The 23696-nt window shown below is 42.1% G+C and overlaps 1 protein-coding gene across 4 annotated transcripts in view; it reads left to right on the top strand.

The window, feature by feature from the left end:
- The window catches only part of smad9 (SMAD family member 9), a 33424-nt gene that overhangs the window by 7319 nt on the left and 2409 nt on the right, over nt 1–23696 (top strand). For 2 of the 4 annotated variants that reach the window (XR_004206102.1, XM_031808728.1), the window contains exons 2-6: nt 1397–1612; nt 11644–11901; nt 17081–17185; nt 19454–19675; nt 21747–22003. Coding sequence is in view for 3 of the 4 variants with exons in the window: in XM_031808728.1 (XP_031664588.1) it covers nt 1397–1612; nt 11644–11901; nt 17081–17185; nt 19454–19675; nt 21747–22003 (1058 nt within the window). In the remaining variant the exon portion in view is untranslated. Of the gene's footprint in view, nt 1–1396; nt 1613–11643; nt 11902–17080; nt 17186–19453; nt 19676–21494; nt 21659–21746; nt 22004–23696 lie in introns of those variants that run through there. The other 2 variants (XM_031808730.1, XM_031808731.1) reach the window with 2 other exon arrangements.

The raw sequence follows: 23696 nt of genomic DNA, 5'->3' as shown, positions 1-23696 counted from the left end.
TCCTGTATTGATGTTTTGTATGTCTTACAAAACATCAATAGTCCTGTCTTGATGTTTTGTATGTTCGTATCCCACTGTTTGAAAGCGACAGGTCTAGCCTTTACCTCAGTACGAATGTTGCCTGCTATCCATGGCTTCTGGTTGGGATATGTACGTACGGTCACTGTGGGGATGACTCCGTCGATACACTTATTACTGAAGCCAGTAACTGATGTGCCTGTTTGAGTTTTTGCTTGTAAGTATGAATCAGGAGGATAGAGTTATGGTCAGTTATGCCAAATGGAGGGGGAGTGATAGCTTTGTATGCATCTCTGTTTTTGGAGTAAAGGTAGACTTTTTTTCGCCTCCAGTTGCACAGGTGACATGCTGGTAGAAATGAGGTAAGACGGATTTCAGTTTTCCTGCATTAAAATCACCGGCCACTAGGAGAACGGCCTCTGGATGGGCATTTTCTTGTTTGTTTACGGTCCTATACAGCTCGTTGAGTGCCGTCGGTTAGTGCATCGGTTTGCGGTGGTAAATCAACAGCTACGAAAAATATAGATGAAAACTCTTCTCGGTAAATAGTCTACATTAAGGATCTCTGCTTACCTCAATGAGGTATTCTGTCTGAGGTGAGCAGAGATCCTTAATGTTAGAGATGTTAGACCCCCCCCCCTTGTAATAATGCCGTTCTGTCCTACCGATGGACAGAAAAAAACCAGCTAGATGTATATTATCCAAGTCCTTGTTTAGCCACGACTCCCAGGAAGCGTAGGATGTTACAATTCTTCAGGTCCAGTTCATAGGATGGTCTCGAACGGATCAGTTCGACTACAGAGGGGCTTTATTTACTCTTATTATATTATATTTAATTTATTTATTAATTACGCGTCGCCATAGTTTCATCAGGACGGCCGCACGTCGACCTCTATGTCGCCCATCTCTTTTCGCTTCCGAGCCTCTGGGATTTTAGGGCTTGGATTGGGATGAGCAGGAAGTCCTGCTCTGTCGACCTGTTGAAAGTAGAAATGTTCATCCAAATGGAGGTTAGTGATCTCTGTTCTTATGTCCAGAAGATCTTTTCATCGCAGGAAACGAGGAACATTATGTACGATTTTTTTATATTTTTTATTAAAAGTTATGATGAGCGAAAAGAATATCAGAACTGGTCAGGAGCACGTAAAGTCGCTAAACAATTCAGCGCCACGTGAGTTTGTGTGTGACCAGATAAAGAGTGTTTATCCAGAGATTATGTCACAACTAGGACCAGGAAACACGTCACTCCCCAGTGTCCATAACAGACAGGAAGTACACATCCATAGGAACCAACCTGTTCCTAAACTGTTCCCTTCACCTTTTTTGTAGCTTATTCTGAAACACCTCTGATCCAAACTCTCTCTACCTCCTCCAACAGGTAAGTGTGTGACCATCCCTCGGTCTCTGGACGGTCGTCTCCAGGTGTCTCACAGGAAGGGTCTCCCCCACGTTATCTACTGCAGAGTGTGGAGGTGGCCCGACCTACAGTCTCATCACGAACTCAAGGCCTTGGAGTGCTGCGAATTCGCCTTCGGATCCAAACAGAAAGACATCTGTATCAACCCCTACCACTACAGACGGGTAGAGACACCAGGTATGAAGCTATATTAACCACTACAGACGGGTAGAGACACCAGGTATGAAGCTATATTAACCCCTACAGACAGGTAGAGACACCAGGTATGAAGCTATATTAACCACTACAGACACCAGGTATGAAGCTATATTAACCCCTACAGACAGGTAGAGACACCAGGTATGAAGCTATATTAACCCCTACAGACAGGTAGAGACACCAGGTATGAAGCTATATTAACCACTACAGACACCAGGTATGAAGCTATATTAACCCCTACAGACAGGTAGAGACACCAGGTATGAAGCTATATTAACCACTACAGACACCAGGTATGAAGCTATATTAACCACTACAGACACCAGGTATGAAGCTATATTAACCCCTACAGACAGGCAGAGACACCAGGTATGAAGCTATATTAACCACTACAGACACCAGGTATGAAGCTATATTAACCACTACAGACACCAGCTTTGAAGCTATGTTAACCACTACAGACACCAGGTATGAAGCTATATTAACCTCTACAGATGGGTAGAGACACCAGGTATGAAGCTATATTAACCACTACAGACAGGTAGAGACACCAGGTATGAAGCTATATTAACCTCTACAGACACCAGGTATGAAGCTATATTAACCACTACAGACACCAGGTATGAAGCTATATTAACCACTTCAGACACCAGGTATGAAGCTATATTAACCACTACAGACACCAGGTATGAAGCTATATTAACCACTACAGACACCAGGTATGAAGCTATATTAACTCCTACAGACACCAGGTATGAAGCTATATTAACCCCTACAGACACCAGGTATGAAGCTATATTAACCACTACAGACAGGCAGAGACACCAGGTATGAAGCTATATTAACCCCTACAGACACCAGGTATGAAGCTATATTAACCCCTACAGACACCAGGTATGAAGCTATATTAACTCCTACAGACACCAGGTATGAAGCTATATTAACCCCTACAGACACCAGGTATGAAGCTATATTAACCCCTACAGACACCAGGTATGAAGCTATATTAACCACTACAGACAGGTAGAAACACCAGGTATGAAGCTATATTAACCACTACAGACACCAGGTATGAAGCTATATTAACCACTACAGACAGGCAGAGACACCAGGTATGAAGCTATATTAACCCCTACAGACACCAGGTATGAAGCTATATTAACCCCTACAGACACCAGGTACGAAGCTATATTAACTCCTACAGACACCAGGTATGAAGCTATATTAACCCCTACAGACACCAGGTATGAAGCTATATTAACCCCTACAGACAGGTAGAGACACCAGGTATGAAGCTATATTAACCTCTACAGAGGGGTAGAGACACCAGGTATGAAGCTATATTAACCCCTACAGACACCAGGTATGAAGCTATATTAACCCCTACAGACACCAGGTATGAAGCTATATTAACCCCTACAGACACCAGGTATGAAGCTATATTAACCCTTACAGACACCAGGTATGAAGCTATATTAACCCCTACAGACACCAGGTATGAAGCTATATTAACCTCTACAGAGGGGTAGAGACACCAGGTATGAAGCTATATTAACCCCTACAGACACCAGGTATGAAGCTATATTAACCCCTACAGACACCAGGTATGAAGCTATATTAACCCCTACAGACACCAGGTATGAAGCTATATTAACCCCTACAGACACCAGGTATGAAGCTATATTAACCCCTACAGACAGGTAGATACACCAGGTATGAAGCTATATTAACCTCTACAGACACCAGGTATGAAGCTATATTAACCCCTACAGACACCAGGTATTAAGCTATATTAACCCCTACAGACACCAGGTATGAAGCTATATTAACCCCTACAGACAGGTAGATACACCAGGTATGAAGCTATATTAACCTCTACAGACACCAGGTATGAAGCTATATTAACCCCTACAGACGGGTAGAGACACCAGGTATGAAGCTATATTAACCTCTGCAGACACCAGGTATGAAGCTATATTAACCCCTACAGACAGGTAGAGACACCAGGTATGAAGCTATATTAACCCCTACCACTACAGACAGGTATAGACACCAGGTATGAAGCTATATTAACCACTATAGACACCAGGTATGAAGCTATATTAACCCCTACAGACACCAGGTATGAAGCTATATTAACCCCTACAGACACCAGGTATGAAGCTATATTAACCCCTACAGACAGGTAGATACACCAGGTATGAAGCTATATTAACCTCTACAGACACCAGGTATGAAGCTATATTAACCCCTACAGACACCAGGTATTAAGCTATATTAACCCCTACAGACACCAGGTATGAAGCTATATTAACCCCTACAGACAGGTAGATACACCAGGTATGAAGCTATATTAACCTCTACAGACACCAGGTATGAAGCTATATTAACCCCTACAGACGGGTAGAGACACCAGGTATGAAGCTATATTAACCTCTGCAGACACCAGGTATGAAGCTATATTAACCCCTACAGACAGGTAGAGACACCAGGTATGAAGCTATATTAACCCCTACCACTACAGACAGGTATAGACACCAGGTATGAAGCTATATTAACCACTATAGACACCAGGTATGAAGCTATATTAACCTATACAGACACCAGGTATGAAGCTATATTAACCCCTACAGACAGGTAGAGACACCAGGTATGAAGCTATATTAACCCCTACAGACACCAGGTATGAAGCTATATTAACCCCTACAGACACCAGGTATGAAGCTACATTAACTCCTACAGACACCAGGTATGAAGCTATATTAACCCCTACAGACACCAGGTATGAAGCTATATTAACCCCTACAGACACCAGGTATGAAGCTATATTAACCCCTACAGACACCAGGTATGAAGCTATATTAACCCCTACAGACACCAGGTATGAAGCTATATTAACCCCTACAGACAGGTAGAGACACCAGGTATGAAGCTATATTAACCTCTACAGAGGGGTAGAGACACCAGGTATGAAGCTATATTAACCCCTACAGACACCAGGTATGAAGCTATATTAACCCTTACAGACACCAGGTATGAAGCTATATTAACCCCTACAGACACCAGGTATGAAGCTATATTAACCCTTACAGACACCAGGTATGAAGCTATATTAACCCCTACAGACAGGTAGAGACACCAGGTATGAAGCTATATTAACCTCTACAGACACCAGGTATGAAGCTATATTAACCCCTACAGACAGGTAGAGACACCAGGTATGAAGCTATATTAACCTCTACAGACACCAGGTATGAAGCTATATTAACCCCTACAGACGGGTAGAGACACCAGGTATGAAGCTATATTAACCTCTACAGACACCAGGTATGAAGCTATATTAACCCCTACAGACAGGTAGAGACACCAGGTATGAAGCTATATTAACCCCTACCACTACAGACAGGTATAGACACCAGGTATGAAGCTATATTAACCCCTACAGACACCAGGTATGAAGCTATATTAACCCCTACAGACACCAGGTATGAAGCTACATTAACTCCTACAGACACCAGGTATGAAGCTATATTAACCCCTACAGACACCAGGTATGAAGCTATATTAACCCCTACAGACACCAGGTATGAAGCTATATTAACCCCTACAGACACCAGGTATGAAGCTATATTAACCCCTACAGACACCAGGTATGAAGCTATATTAACCCCTACAGACAGGTAGAGACACCAGGTATGAAGCTATATTAACCTCTACAGAGGGGTAGAGACACCAGGTATGAAGCTATATTAACCCCTACAGACACCAGGTATGAAGCTATATTAACCCTTACAGACACCAGGTATGAAGCTATATTAACCCCTACAGACACCAGGTATGAAGCTATATTAACCCTTACAGACACCAGGTATGAAGCTATATTAACCCCTACAGACAGGTAGAGACACCAGGTATGAAGCTATATTAACCTCTACAGACACCAGGTATGAAGCTATATTAACCCCTACAGACAGGTAGAGACACCAGGTATGAAGCTATATTAACCTCTACAGACACCAGGTATGAAGCTATATTAACCCCTACAGACGGGTAGAGACACCAGGTATGAAGCTATATTAACCTCTACAGACACCAGGTATGAAGCTATATTAACCCCTACAGACAGGTAGAGACACCAGGTATGAAGCTATATTAACCCCTACCACTACAGACAGGTATAGACACCAGGTATGAAGCTATATTAACCACTATAGACACCAGGTATGAAGCTATATTAACCCCTACAGACACCAGGTATGAAGCTATATTAACCCCTACAGACACCAGGTATGAAGCTACATTAACTCCTACAGACACCAGGTATGAAGCTATATTAACCCCTACAGACACCAGGTATGAAGCTATATTAACCCCTACAGACACCAGGTATGAAGCTATATTAACCCCTACAGACACCAGGTATGAAGCTATATTAACCCCTACAGACAGGTAGAGACACCAGGTATGAAGCTATATTAACCTCTACAGAGGGGTAGAGACACCAGGTATGAAGCTATATTAACCCCTACAGACACCAGGTATGAAGCTATATTAACCCCTACAGACACCAGGTATGAAGCTATATTAACCCCTACAGACACCAGGTATGAAGCTATATTAACCCCTACAGACACCAGGTATGAAGCTATATTAACCCCTACAGACACCAGGTATGAAGCTATATTAACTCCTACAGACACCAGGTATGAAGCTATATTAACCCCTACAGACACCAGGTATGAAGCTATATTAACCCCTACAGACAGGTAGAGACACCAGGTATGAAGCTATATTAACCTCTACAGAGGGGTAGAGACACCAGGTATGAAGCTATATTAACCCCTACAGACAGGTAGATACACCAGGTATGAAGCTATATTAACCTCTACAGACACCAGGTATGAAGCTATATTAACCCCTACAGACGGGTAGAGACACCAGGTATGAAGCTATATTAACCTCTGCAGACACCAGGTATGAAGCTATATTAACCCCTACAGACAGGTAGAGACACCAGGTATGAAGCTATATTAACCCCTACCACTACAGACAGGTATAGACACCAGGTATGAAGCTATATTAACCACTATAGACACCAGGTATGAAGCTATATTAACCTATACAGACACCAGGTATGAAGCTATATTAACCCCTACAGACAGGTAGAGACACCAGGTATGAAGCTATATTAACCCCTACAGACACCAGGTATGAAGCTATATTAACCCCTACAGACACCAGGTATGAAGCTACATTAACTCCTACAGACACCAGGTATGAAGCTATATTAACCCCTACAGACACCAGGTATGAAGCTATATTAACCCCTACAGACACCAGGTATGAAGCTATATTAACCCCTACAGACACCAGGTATGAAGCTATATTAACCCCTACAGACACCAGGTATGAAGCTATATTAACCCCTACAGACAGGTAGAGACACCAGGTATGAAGCTATATTAACCTCTACAGAGGGGTAGAGACACCAGGTATGAAGCTATATTAACCCCTACAGACACCAGGTATGAAGCTATATTAACCCTTACAGACACCAGGTATGAAGCTATATTAACCCCTACAGACACCAGGTATGAAGCTATATTAACCCTTACAGACACCAGGTATGAAGCTATATTAACCCCTACAGACAGGTAGAGACACCAGGTATGAAGCTATATTAACCTCTACAGACACCAGGTATGAAGCTATATTAACCCCTACAGACAGGTAGAGACACCAGGTATGAAGCTATATTAACCTCTACAGACACCAGGTATGAAGCTATATTAACCCCTACAGACGGGTAGAGACACCAGGTATGAAGCTATATTAACCTCTACAGACACCAGGTATGAAGCTATATTAACCCCTACAGACAGGTAGAGACACCAGGTATGAAGCTATATTAACCCCTACCACTACAGACAGGTATAGACACCAGGTATGAAGCTATATTAACCCCTACAGACACCAGGTATGAAGCTATATTAACCCCTACAGACACCAGGTATGAAGCTACATTAACTCCTACAGACACCAGGTATGAAGCTATATTAACCCCTACAGACACCAGGTATGAAGCTATATTAACCCCTACAGACACCAGGTATGAAGCTATATTAACCCCTACAGACACCAGGTATGAAGCTATATTAACCCCTACAGACACCAGGTATGAAGCTATATTAACCCCTACAGACACCAGGTATGAAGCTATATTAACCCCTACAGACAGGTAGAGACACCAGGTATGAAGCTATATTAACCTCTACAGAGGGGTAGAGACACCAGGTATGAAGCTATATTAACCCCTACAGACACCAGGTATGAAGCTATATTAACCCTTACAGACACCAGGTATGAAGCTATATTAACCCCTACAGACACCAGGTATGAAGCTATATTAACCCTTACAGACACCAGGTATGAAGCTATATTAACCCCTACAGACAGGTAGAGACACCAGGTATGAAGCTATATTAACCTCTACAGACACCAGGTATGAAGCTATATTAACCCCTACAGACAGGTAGAGACACCAGGTATGAAGCTATATTAACCTCTACAGACACCAGGTATGAAGCTATATTAACCCCTACAGACGGGTAGAGACACCAGGTATGAAGCTATATTAACCTCTACAGACACCAGGTATGAAGCTATATTAACCCCTACAGACAGGTAGAGACACCAGGTATGAAGCTATATTAACCCCTACCACTACAGACAGGTATAGACACCAGGTATGAAGCTATATTAACCACTATAGACACCAGGTATGAAGCTATATTAACCCCTACAGACACCAGGTATGAAGCTATATTAACCCCTACAGACACCAGGTATGAAGCTACATTAACTCCTACAGACACCAGGTATGAAGCTATATTAACCCCTACAGACACCAGGTATGAAGCTATATTAACCCCTACAGACACCAGGTATGAAGCTATATTAACCCCTACAGACACCAGGTATGAAGCTATATTAACCCCTACAGACAGGTAGAGACACCAGGTATGAAGCTATATTAACCTCTACAGAGGGGTAGAGACACCAGGTATGAAGCTATATTAACCCCTACAGACACCAGGTATGAAGCTATATTAACCCCTACAGACACCAGGTATGAAGCTATATTAACCCCTACAGACACCAGGTATGAAGCTATATTAACCCCTACAGACACCAGGTATGAAGCTATATTAACCCCTACAGACACCAGGTATGAAGCTATATTAACTCCTACAGACACCAGGTATGAAGCTATATTAACCCCTACAGACACCAGGTATGAAGCTATATTAACCCCTACAGACAGGTAGAGACACCAGGTATGAAGCTATATTAACCTCTACAGAGGGGTAGAGACACCAGGTATGAAGCTATATTAACCCCTACAGACAGGTAGATACACCAGGTATGAAGCTATATTAACCTCTACAGACACCAGGTATGAAGCTATATTAACCCCTACAGACGGGTAGAGACACCAGGTATGAAGCTATATTAACCTCTGCAGACACCAGGTATGAAGCTATATTAACCCCTACAGACAGGTAGAGACACCAGGTATGAAGCTATATTAACCCCTACCACTACAGACAGGTATAGACACCAGGTATGAAGCTATATTAACCACTATAGACACCAGGTATGAAGCTATATTAACCTATACAGACACCAGGTATGAAGCTATATTAACCCCTACAGACAGGTAGAGACACCAGGTATGAAGCTATATTAACCCCTACAGACACCAGGTATGAAGCTATATTAACCCCTACAGACACCAGGTATGAAGCTACATTAACTCCTACAGACACCAGGTATGAAGCTATATTAACCCCTACAGACACCAGGTATGAAGCTATATTAACCCCTACAGACACCAGGTATGAAGCTATATTAACCCCTACAGACACCAGGTATGAAGCTATATTAACCCCTACAGACACCAGGTATGAAGCTATATTAACCCCTACAGACAGGTAGAGACACCAGGTATGAAGCTATATTAACCTCTACAGAGGGGTAGAGACACCAGGTATGAAGCTATATTAACCCCTACAGACACCAGGTATGAAGCTATATTAACCCCTACAGACACCAGGTATGAAGCTATATTAACCCCTACAGACACCAGGTATGAAGCTATATTAACCCTTACAGACACCAGGTATGAAGCTATATTAACCCCTACAGACACCAGGTATGAAGCTATATTAACCCCTACAGATGGGTAGAGACACCAGGTATGAAGCTATATTAACCTCTACAGACACCAGGTATGAAGCTATATTAACCCCTACAGACAGGTAGAGACACCAGGTATGAAGCTATATTAACCCCTACCACTACAGACAGGTATAGACACCAGGTATGAAGCTATATTAGCCACTATAGACACCAGGTATGAAGCTATATTAACCTCTACAGACACCAGGTATGAAGCTATATTAACCCCTACAGACAGGTAGAGACACCAGGTATGAAGCTATATTAACCACTACAGACAGGTAAGACACCAGGTATGAAGCTATATTAACCACTACAGACACCAGGTATGAAGCTATATTAACCCCTACAGACACCAGGTATGAAGCTATATTAACCACTACAGACAGGTAGAGACACCAGGTATGAAGCTATATTAACCACTACAGACACCAGGTATGAAGCTATATTAACCCCTACAGACACCAGGTATGAAGGTATATTAACCACTACAGACACCAGGTATGAAGCTATATTAACCCCTACAGACGGGTAGAGACACCAGGTATGAAGCTATATTAACCACTACAGACAGGTAGAGACACCAGGTATAAAGCTATATTAACCACTACAGACACCAGGTAAGAAGCTATATTAACCCCTACAGACCGGTAGAGACACCAGGTATGAAGCTATATTAACCACTACAGACAGGTAAGACACCAGGTATGAAGGTATATTAACCACTACAGACACCAGGTATGAAGCTATATTAACCCCTACAGACGGGTAGAGACACCAGGTATGAAGCTATATTAACCACTACAGACACCAGGTATGAAGCTATATTGGTATGAAGCTATATTAACCACTACAGACAGGTAGAGACACCAGGTGTATTACAATATGGGATGATATAATATGTCACACGTAGCCTAGTCTCTTCTTACCTTTTACTGATTGCATACTATTCCTTAAATCAGAGATGGGATTTTGCCAGACTCAGTAGACAGTCCTGTGTTATCTAACCCAGTCTTGATTCGTGATTGGCACCCTATTCAATAAATAGTGCACTACTGTTGACCAGGGCCCTCATAGGGAATAGGGTGCCATTTCAGACACATCTCGGTGGTCTGTCTGTCTCTCTATTGTTCCTGTGTTTTAATTATCTGAGATAAAGGTCAGTAGAGGGATGTGGGACGAAACCTGATCACAGCCGCACTGTGTTCTGTTCAGAGACAAACTGGATTTACAGTTATTTGATATGAGAAGAACTGTACAGACTGATCAATCTCTCTGTCTTTGTCTCTCCTCTCCCTCTCTCTCCCCTCTCTCTGTTTCTCTCCTTTCTCTCTGTTTGTTTCTCTCCTCTCTCTCTCTCTCTCTCTCTCTCTCTCTCTTTGTCTCCCTCTCTCTCCCCTCTCTGTTTCTCTCCTCTCTTTGTCTCTCTCCTCTCCCTCTCTCTCCACTCTCTCTGTTTCTCTCCTCTCTCTCCTCTCTGTTTCTCTCCTCTCTCTCTCTCTCTGTCTCTCTCCTCTCTGTTTCTCTCCTCTCTCTCCTCTCTCTGTTTCTCTCCTCTCTCTCTCTCTGTCTCTCTCCTCTCCCTCCTCTCTCTCTCTTGCTCTCTCTGTCTCTGTCTGTCTGTTTGTCTCTCTCTCGCTCTCCCCCATTCTCTGCCTGTCTGTCTCTTTCACTGTCGATCTCTCTCTCTTTTTCTCTCTCTCCACCTTTCTCTGTCTCTCCCTTTCTCTGTCTTGTCTGTCTCTCTGTCTGTCCCCTTCCCCTCTCAGTCCTTCCCCCAGTGTTGGTCCCCCGCCACAGTGAGTTTAACCCCCAGCACAGTCTACTGGCTAAATTCCGGAACGCCTCGCTCCACAACGAGCCCCTGATGCCCCAGAACGCTACATACCCGGACTCCTTCCCTCCTCTCCCTTGCGCCTCCTTTTCCTCCACCTCCTCATCCTCTCTCACCCAGTCCCCCACCTCCGCCAGCTACCCCAACTCTCCCAGCAGCTCAGCCGAACCTACCAGCCCCTACCACATCACAGGTACACCTAATAAATGCATACGTATACTTAATACTACAAAACTACTACTACAGTCCTATAGCCGTCCCATACCACATTATAGGTAGAAATGTGATGACTGTAATGCTTTAGGCTGCTATTATCTCTATTGAGCTTATTACTGCAATGTAGCCCAAATGCCAGCAGATGGCGATATTGAGTCGTTTCCATCTTACCATGCAAATGGCCGGCAATGCACTCGTATCCCCCTTGTACCGGTTCATACCTGAAACATTCTCAATTCAGGCTGCAAAGGCGTCGATTTCATCCTAAACTAGATTTAATTGGTGACAAGGCTGGGGGAAAAACGCTGAAAAATATGATTCTTTCTTTTATGAAACACAATTTTTCACCACCTTGTCTAGGAAATGGCTAATGGCTAAGGTCTAGGAAATGCTAGTCCTAGTTTGTTGTTTACCCCTGCCTGAACGCAGGGTGCAACATCAGGAAGTAGCATTAACCACTAACATGGTGGTGCGAAACGGTGTTTCATGAAGAATGTACGCATATTTTCCCTGTTTTTTCCCCCATCTTCATCCCATTAAATTGAGTTCAGGAGGAAATCAACGCCTTTGCAGCCTGAATGGAGAATGTTGTAGTTAAGAACCGGTACAAGTGTATTGCCGACTGCATACAAAGTATATTGCTGACTGCAAACAAAGTGTTTGGACGGTAAGATGGAGCCATCGATACCAGAACAATATTTAGGCTAATTTCAATGGCACTAGTACTCCTACTAATATTGTAATACAGTACTACTACTAATATTGTAATACAGTACTACTACTGGTAGTGTAATACAGTACTACTACTGGTAGTGTAATACAGTACTCCTACTAATATTGTAATACAGTACTACTACTGGTAGTGTAATACAGTACTACTACTAATATTGTAATACAGTACTAGTACTAATATTGTAATACAGTACTACTACTGGTAGTGTAATACAGTACTACTACTAATATTGTAATACAGTACTACTACTGGTAGTGTAATACAGTACTACTACTGGTAGTGTAATACAGTACTACTACTAATATTGTAATATAGTACTACTACTAATATTGTAATACAGTACTCCTACTAATATTGTAATACAGTACTACTACTAATATTGTAATACAGTACTACTACTAATATTGTAATACAGTACTACTACTAATATTGTAATACAGTACTACTACTAATATTGTAATACAGTACTACTACTAATATTGTAATACAGTACTACTACTGGTAGTGTAATACAGTACTACTACTGGTAGTGTAATACAGTACTACTACTAATATTGTAATACAGTACTACTACTGGTAGTGTAATACAGTACTACTACTGGTAGTGTAATACAGTACTACTACTAATATTGTAATACAGTACTACTACTAATATTGTAATACAGTACTACTACTGGTAGTGTAATACAGTACTACTACTGGTAGTGTAATACAGTACTACTACTAATATTGTAATACAGTACTACTACTGGTAGTGTAATACAGTACTACTACTAATATTGTAATACAGTACTACTACTAATATTGTAATACAGTACTACTACTGGTAGTGTAATACAGTACTACTACTAATATTGTAATACAGTACTACTGCTGGTAGTGTAATACAGTACTACTACTAATATTGTAATACAGTAATACTACTGGTAGTGTAATACAGTACTACTACTGGTAGTGTAATACAGTACTACTACTGGTAGTGTAATACAGTACTACTACTAATATTGTAATACAGTACTACTACTAATATTGTAATACAGTACTAGTACTGGTAGTGTAATACAGTACTAGTACTGGTAGTGTAATACAGTACTACTACTGGTAGTGTAATACAGTACTACTACTGGTAGTGTAATACAGTACTACTACTGGTAGTGTAATACAGTACTACTACTAATATTGTAATGCAGTACTACTACTAATATTGTAATACAGTACTAGTACTGGTAGTGTAATACAGTACTAGTCCTGGTAGTGTAATACAGTACTACTACTGGTAGTGTAATACAGTACTACTACTAATATTATAACACAGTAGTACTACTAATATTGTAATACAGTACTACTACTGGTAGTGTAATACAGTACTACTACTAATATTGTAACACAGTACTACTACTAATATTGTAATACAGTACTACTACTGGTAGTGTAATACAGTACTACTACTAATATTGTAATACAGTACTACTACTGGTAGTGTAATACAGTACTACTACTAATATTGTAATACAGTACTACTACTGGTAGTGTAATACAGTACTACTACTAATATTGTAATACAGTACTACTATTAATATTGTAATACAGTACTACTACTGGTAGTGTAATACAGTACTACTACTAATATTGTAATACAGTACTACTACTGGTAGTGTAATACAGTACTACTACTAATATTGTAATACAGTACTACTACTAATATTGTAATACAGTACTACTACTAATATTGTAATACAGTACTACTACTAATATTGTAATACAGTACTACTACTGGTAGTGTAATACAGTACTACTACTAATATTGTAATACAGTACTACTACTGGTAGTGTAATACAGTACTACTACTAATATTGTAATACAGTACTACTACTGGTAGTGTAATACAGTACTACTACTGGTAGTGTAATACAGTACTACTACTAATATTGAAATACAGTACTACTACTGGTAGTGTAATACAGTACTACTACTGGTAGTGTAATACAGTACTACTACTAATATTGTAATACAGTACTACTACTAATATTGTAATACAGTACTACTACTGGTAGTGTAATACAGTACTACTACTGGTAGTGTAATACAGTACTACTACTAATATTGTAATACAGTACTACTACTGGTAGTGTAATACAGTACTACTACTAATATTGTAATACAGTACTACTACTAATATTGTAATACAGTACTACTACTGGTAGTGTAATACAGTACTACTACTAATATTGTAATACAGTACTACTACTGGTAGTGTAATACAGTACTACTACTAATATTGTATACAGTACTACTACTGGTAGTGTAATACAGTACTACTACTAATAGTGTAATACAGTACTACTACTGGTAGTGTAATACAGTACTACTACTAATATTGTAATACAGTACTACTACTGGTAGTGTAATACAGTACTACTACTAATACTTGTAATACAGTACTACTACTGGTAGTGTAATACAGTACTACTACTAATATTGTAATACAGTACTACTATTAATATTGTAATACAGTACTACTACTGGTAGTGTAATACGTACTACATACTAATATTGAATCAGTACTAGGGCAGTACTACTAATATTGTAATCAGTACTACTAATATGGAATACAGTACTACTACTAATATGTAATACAGTACTACTACTAATATTGTAATACAGTACTACTACTGGTAGTGTAATACAGTACTACTACTAATATTGTAATACAGTACTACTACTGGTAGTGTAATACAGTACTACTACTAATATTGTAATTACAGTACTACTACTGGTAGTGTAATACAGTACTACTACTAATATTGTAATACAGTACTACTACTGGTAGTGTAATACAGTACTACTACTAATATTGTAATACAGTACTACTATTAATATTGTAATACAGTACTACTACTGGTAGTGTAATACAGTACTACTACTAATATTGTAATACAGTACTACTACTGGTAGTGTAATACAGTACTACTACTAATATTGTAATACAGTACTACTACTAGTATTGTAATACAGTACTACTACTGGTAGTGTAATACAGTACTACTACTAATATTGTAATACAGTACTACTACTGGTAGTGTAATACAGTGCTACTACTAATATTGTAATACAGTACTACTACTGGTAGTGTAATACAGTACTACTACTAATATTGTAATACAGTACTACTACTGGTAGTGTAATACAGTACTACTACTAATATTGTAATACAGTACTACTATTAATATTGTAATACAGTACTACTACTGGTAGTGTAATACAGTACTACTACTAATATTGTAATACAGTACTACTACTGGTAGTGTAATACAGTACTACTACTAATATTGTAATACAGTACTACTACTAATATTGTAATACAGTACTACTACTAATATTGTAATACAGTACTACTACTGGTAGTGTAATACAGTACTACTACTAATATTGTAATACAGTACTACTACTGGTAGTGTAATACAGTACTACTACTAATATTGTAATACAGTACTACTACTGGTAGTGTAATACAGTACTACTACTAATATTGTAATACAGTACTACTACTGGTAGTGTAATACAGTACTACTACTAATATTGTAATACAGTACTACTACTAATATTGTAATACAGTACTACTACTAATATTGTAATACAGTACTACTACTGGTAGTGTAATACAGTACTACTACTGGTAGTGTAATACAGTACTACTACTAATATTGTAATACAGTACTACTACTGGTAGTGTAATACTGTACTACTACTAATATTGTAATACAGTACTACTACTGGTAGTGTAATACAGTACTACTACTGGTAGTGTAATACAGTACTACTACTAATATTGTAATACAGTACTACTACTAATATTGTAATACAGTACTACTACTGGTAGTGTAATACAGTACTACTACTAATATTGTAATACAGTACTACTACTAATATTGTAATACAGTACTACTACTAATATTGTAATACAGTACTACTACTGGTAGTGTAATACAGTACTACTACTAATATTGTAATACAGTACTACTACTAATATTGTAATACAGTACTACTACTAATATTGTAATACAGTACTACTACTGGTAGTGTAATACAGTATCATCATAATAAAGATCAACCTTTTTTTTCATTTCAATAGTCATTTGTCCTATTAGTATAATCCTTTTGTATATTTTTTAAACTTTTGATGTGTTGTAATTTTTCTTCCTCCCCCTCCCGTTCCCTTCCGCCCCCCCCCCCCCCCCCCCCCCCCCCCTCTGTTCCCCTCCGCCCCCCCTCTGTTCCCCTCCGCCCTCCCTCTGTTCCCCTCCGCCCTCCCTCTGTTCCCCTCCGCCCTCCCTCTGTTCCCCTCCGCCCCTCTCTGTTCCGCTCCACCCCTCTACTCCCTCAATGTCCACCCCCCCCCCCCCGCTGTTCCCTTCCTCCCAGCAGAGACCCCACCTCCCCCCTATAGCATGATGGAGACAGTCCCAACTGAGGATGTCAAGCCTGGAGACTCCACACACAAGCTCACCTTCTCAGCTCCGCACATAGGTAAAAAAAATAATCATCCTTAAACTAATCCTAGCACTTTTCCTACTACTACTGGCTCTGCTGATATCGTCTTTATTGAAGAAACATGTACTTACTATGACTGTGAAATGTGGTTGTCCCACCGAGTGCATTCGGAAAGTATTCAGACTCCTTGACTTTTTACACATTTTGTTACATTACAGCCTTATTCTAAAATTGATAAAATTGTTTTTTTCCCTAATAATTATAGACACAATACCCCATAATGACAAAGCATAAACAGGTTTTCAGACAATTTTGCAAATGTATTCAAAATAAAAAAACTTAAATATCACATTTACATAAGTATTCAGACCCTTTACTCAGTACTTTGTTGAATCACATTTGGCAGCAATTACAGCCTCGAGTCTTCTTGTGTATGTCGCTACAAGCTTGGCACACCTGTATTTGGGGAGTTTCTCCCATTCTTCTCTGCAGATCCTCTCAAGCTCTGTCAGGTTAGATGGGGAGTATCGCTGCACAGCTATTTTCAGGTATCTCCAGAGATGTTCGATCGGGTTCAAGTCCGGGCTCTGGCTGGGCCACTCAAAGACATTCAGTGACTTGTCCCAAAGCCACTCCTGCGTTGTCTTGGCTTTGTGCTTACAGTCGTTGTCAATTTGGAACGTGAACTTTCGCCCCAGTCTGAGGTCCTGAGCGCTCTGGAGCAGGTTTTCATTAAGGATCTCTCTGTACTTTGCTCCGTTCATCTTTCCCTCGACCCTGACTAGTCTCCCAGTCCCTGCTGCTGAAAAACATTCCCACAGCATGATGCTGCCACCACCATGCTTCACCGTAGGGATGGTGTCAGGTTTCCTCCAGACATGATGCTGCCACCACCATGCTTCACCGTAGGGATGGTGCCAGGTTTCCTCCAGACATGATGCTTCCACCACCATGCTTCACCATAGGGATGGTGCCAGGTTTCCTCCAGACATGATGCTGCCACCACCATGCTTCACCGTAGGGATGGTGCCAGGTTTCCTCCAGACATGATGCTGCCACCACCATGCTTCACCTTAGGGATGGTGCCAGGTTTCCTCCAGACATGATGCTGCCACCACCATGCTTCACCGTAGGGATAGTGCCAGGTTTCCTCCAGAAGTGACATATGGTATTCAGGCCAAAGAGTTGAGTCTTGGTTTCATCATAACAGAGAATCTTGTTTCCTTGAGTCCTTGTTTTGGTACCCTTCCCCAGATCTGTGCCTCGACACAATCCTGTCTCTGAGCTCTACGGACAATTCCTTCAACCTCAAGGCTTGGTTTTTGCTCTGACATGCACTGTCAACTGTGGGACCTTATATAGACAGGTGTGTGCCTTTCCAAATCATGTCCAGTCAATTAAATATACCACAGGTGGACTCCAATCAAGTTGTAGAAACATCTCAAGGATGATCAATGGAAACAGGATGCACCTGAGCTCAATTTCGAGTCATAGCAAAGGGTCTGAATACCTGTTACAGTCAGCATGCTTCAGTCAGCATGCCTCAGTCAGCATGCTTCAGTCAGCATGCCTCAGTCAGCATGCTTCAGTTAGCATGCCTCAGTCAGCATCACTCAGTCAGCATGCCTCAGTCAGCATGTTTCAGTCAGCATGCCTCAATCAGCATGTTTCAGTCAGCATGCTTCAGTCAGCATGCTTCAGTTCAGCATGCTTCAGTCAGCATGCCTCAGTCAGCATGTTTCAGTCAGCATGTCTCAGTCAGCATGTTCAGTCAGCATGCTTCAGTCAGCATGCTTCAGTCAGCATGTTTCAGTTAGCATGCCTCAGTCAGCATGTTTCAGTCAGCATGCTTCAGTCAGCATGCTTCAGTCAGCATGCTTCAGTTCGGCATGCTTCAGTTCAGCATGCTTCAGTCAGCATGTTTCAGTTCGGCATGCTTCAGTTCAGCATGCTTCAGTTCAGCATGCTTCAGTCAGCATGCTTCAGTTCGGCATGCTTCAGTTCAGCTGCCGAACCGAACAAGTGTACTCGCATACTCCCTTAAAAGACCTTCCCGTGAAAAACGAGAAAAAACGCGGCAATAGTACTGTTTGTCCATCTTGAGACCCCGTAGCCAGTATACACTTCCTAGTCATAAATAATCAAAGAAACTCAAGAAATATGTTGTTAATTTTGACAGGTTTTTTTTGCCGTGAAGATCTTAGTCACGCAATTGTACATCTAACTAAGAGATTTGGTGCATTATTTTTCAAATGTTTGGTCCTGGAAGCATGTGGACGCCTTAACCCTTTCCTCTCTGTATAGATCTACGGCCTGTGTGTTATGAGGAACCAGAGTACTGGTGTTCAGTGGCGTACTACGAGCTGAATAATCGTGTTGGAGAGACGTTCCACGCCTCGTCCCGTAGCGTCCTGGTGGACGGCTTCACCGACCCCTCCAACAACAAGAACCGCTTCTGTCTCGGCCTGTTGTCTAACGTCAACCGCAACTCAACCATCGAACACACACGCAGGCACATAGGAAAAGGTGAGAAGGCACACGCAGAGGCGGAAACCACACACACATACACACACACACACATACACACACACGCACACACACACACACACACACACACACACACACACACACACACACACACACACACACACACACACACACACACACACACACACACACACACACACACACACACACACACACACACCCACCCACACAGGCAAAGGAACATAGTGAAAATGACCCATTTTAAATAGAGTGTTCATTCATTATAAGTGTTTGTTTCACAATGTAAACAACTCGTCATCTGCCACTGTGCCTCCCTAATGGTACTCAATTCCTTATATAGTGTATTCCTTTTGACCCAGAGACCTCTGGGAGCCATAGGAAGCCATTTGAAGCCATATGGAGCCATACGAAGTGATAGGGAGCCATAGGAAGTGATAGGAAGCCATTTGAAGCCATGGGGAGCCATTTGAAGCCATAGGAAGCCATTTGAAGCCATAGGAAGCCATTTGAAGCTATAGGAAGCCATATGGAGCCATTTGAAGCCATATGGAGCCATAGGAAGTGATAGGGATCCATAGGAAGCCATATGGAGCCATAGGAAGCCATTTGGGATGCAGACACAGTAACATGTCTTCTTCTTTTATTAAAGAGAGTTCAGTAACAGAGGAAAGGTCCTGCTGGTCTCTCACTTAGTCTGGCGACAAACCATGTACCATGGCTGTAGTAGGTCTCTCTCTATCTGTGTGTGTGTGTGTGTGAGTGAGTGAGTGAGTGAAAGAGGCCCATATGACCTGGGACAGCCTGGCCTTTTGGCTTTTCTCATGGTGTCAGATCATAGTTGCCGTGCCAACATTGGATAAAGATACAACGTTGCCATGGGCTGCTGTCAAAAACATGTGTGGTGTGGTGTTGGGAACTAGGAGGGGTGGGAGAGGAGGGAGAGGAGCCAAGTTTGGGCCTCCCACATCCCTCAGTCCCTCTATTACACACACACACACACACACAGGGGATCAGACACAAGTGAAGTGAATCTATCCAGACAAGGCTGGTTTATAAGGAGACCATTACCGCTCTGTCTTGGCAAGGGATGAAACACTCAGCTAGGTGTGTCATGATAGCTTGCTTTAGACACATTACACTGGAATGATAGTGCCATGATAGCTAGCTTTAGAGACATTACACTGGAATGATAGTGCCATGATAGCTAGCTTTAGAGACATTACACTGGAATGATAGTGCCATGATAGCTAGCTTTAGAGACATTACACTAGAATGATAGTGTCATGATAGCTAGCTTTGGAGACATTACACTAGAATGATAGTGTCATGATAGCTAGCTTTAGAGACATTACACTAGAATGATAGTGTCATGATAGCTAGCTTTGGAGACATTACACTAGAATGATAATGTCATGATAGCTAGCTTTAGAGACATTACACTGGAATGATAGTGTCATGATAGCTAGCTTTGGAGACATTACACTAGAATGATAGTGTCATGATAGCTAGCTTTGGAGACGTTACACTAGAATGATAATGTCATGATAGCTAGCTTTGGAGACATTACACTAGAATGATAGTGTCATGATAGCTAGCTTTGGTGACATTACACTGAGAAACTCTGCTAGGAACCAGGGAGTGAACCATAAATATAGTCAGTTTTCAAAGACGCAAACTGTTATTGTAGGCTACTGCTAGAAAATAATGATATCATTGGAGTGATATTATTTTCTACTTATTCATGTCTCTCCGTACGGCCTCTTCTCTGCCAAGACGATAGCAGATAGCAATGAGCTCAACGATTTTAACCCTTCTGGCTCTCTCCTCCCCCCTCCAGGTGTCCATCTCTACTACGTGGGTGGTGAGGTGTATGCCGAGTGTCTGAGTGACAGCAGTATCTTCATCCAGACTCCTAACTCTCCTCTCTCTCCCCTCTCTCTCCCTCCTTCCCCCTCCAGGTGTCCATCTCTACTATGTGGGTGGTGAGGTGTATGCCGAGTGTCTGAGTGACAGCAATATCTTCGTCCAGACTCCTAACTCTCCTCTCTCTCTCTCTCTCTCCCCCCTCTCTCCCTCCTTCCCCCTCCAGGTGTCCATCTCTACTACGTGGGTGGTGAGGTGTACGCCGAGTGTCTGAGTGACAGCAGTATCTTCGTCCAGAGTCGTAACTGTAACTATCAGCATGGTTTCCATGCTACCACCGTGTGTAAGATCCCCAGCGGCTGTAGTCTGAAGATATTCAACAACCAGCTGTTCGCCGAGCTCCTCTCTCAGTCCGTCAACCACGGCTTCGAGGTGGTCTACGAACTCACCAAGATGTGTACTATACGCATGAGCTTTGTCAAGGTAACTGGGGTCAGGGGTTAGAGGTCAGATGGTGAAGGGTCAGGTATTAAAGGGTGGGGTTAGAGGTCGGGGGTGAAGGGTCAGGTGTTAAGAGGGTGGGGTTATGAGAGAGTCTGCATGGGCAGTGAATGTAGCACTGAAACTCACATTTAAACAGATGTCTGTGAGCGAAGAGAGGAGAACTGAGATGTCTACGTTGTTTCCACGGTAACTCAACACCATGTTATTCTGATACTTGGCTCTGTAGAAATGACATTGTTTAGGAGCTTCAAGAAAGAATGATGTAATAGTTAACAGCCTACAAAATTCAGATGGCATTCAATATCGTTTTTTATGTTTGCCAAATATTTCTAAATGGTTTTATGATTTGTACAAATTTGAAAGAAGTCATTATGTTGAAAGCGTTGTTTCCACGGTAACTCAACACCATGTTGTTCTGATATTTGGCTCCCGCCTGGAGTGAGAGTGTTCCCAAGACCACTACACACACACATATTGGTCACGGTCGTATCTTGTTACACACGTACACCAACACACACATATTGGTCACGGTCGTATCTGGTTACACACACACACACCCGTGCATGCACATATATACGCAAATGTGTACACAAGATTCTCAAGTTGCCACACATAAACACACCAAAGTCATATTCACTACGCACCAAACAGAAGAAAAGGGACATGGGGGAGACTACAGGGAGGGACTACAGGGAGGACCTACAGGGAGGGACTACAGGGAGGAACTACAGGGAGGAACTACAGGGAGGAACTACAGGGAGGGACTACAGGGAGGAACTACAGGGAGGGACTACAGGGAGGGACTACAGGGAGGGACTACAGGGAGGAACTACAGGGAGGGACTACAGGGAGGAACTACAGGGAGGGACTACAGGGAGGGACTACAGGGAGGAACTACAGGGAGGGACTACAGGGAGGAACTACAGGGAGGAACTACAGGGAGGGACTACAGGGAGGGACTACAGGGAGGGACTACAGGGAGGAACTACAGGGAGGAACTACAGGGAGGGACTACAGGGAGGGACTACAGGGAGGAACTACAGGGAGGGACTACAGGGAGGGACTACAGGGAGGAACTACAGGGAGGGACTACAGGGAGGAACTACAGGGAGGGACTACAGGGAGGGACTACAGGGGGGGACTAGGAGGAACTACAAGAGGGGAACTACAGGGGGGAACTACAGGGAGGGACTAGGAGGAACTACAAGAGGGGAACTACAGGGAGGGACTACAGGGGCGAACTACAGGGAGGGACTACAGGGAGGGACTACAGGGGGGAACTACAGGAAGGGACTACAGGGAGGGACTACAGGGGGGAACTACAGGGAGGGACACAGGGAGGAACTACAGGGAGGAACTACAGAGGGGGACTACAGGGAGGGACTACAGGGGGGGACTACAGGGGGGAACTACAGGGGGGACTACAGGGGGGGACTACAGGGAGGAACTACAGGGAGGAACTACCTGAACTTGTTCAATAAGAAACTTTTTTTGTTTTCTGTTGCCAAACCCTTTTGCGATGTTTTGCTACAGTGTGCACTAATCTATACGACCCATCTGGGCCACATTCAATTGCCAAACGTTATCGAATGTTGCACATAGAAATTCCATGAATAGAGCAGATGTGATACTTTGTCTCAGAGGCATGTTTGTTCTACATAACATATTTCTA

The sequence above is a fragment of the Oncorhynchus kisutch genome, linkage group LG29 (genome assembly GCF_002021735.2).
Source record: "Oncorhynchus kisutch isolate 150728-3 linkage group LG29, Okis_V2, whole genome shotgun sequence".
Classification (NCBI taxonomy): domain Eukaryota; kingdom Metazoa; phylum Chordata; class Actinopteri; order Salmoniformes; family Salmonidae; genus Oncorhynchus; species Oncorhynchus kisutch.
The sequence above is the reverse complement of the archived record's forward strand: the minus strand, read 5'-3'. Positions and strand labels throughout refer to the sequence as shown.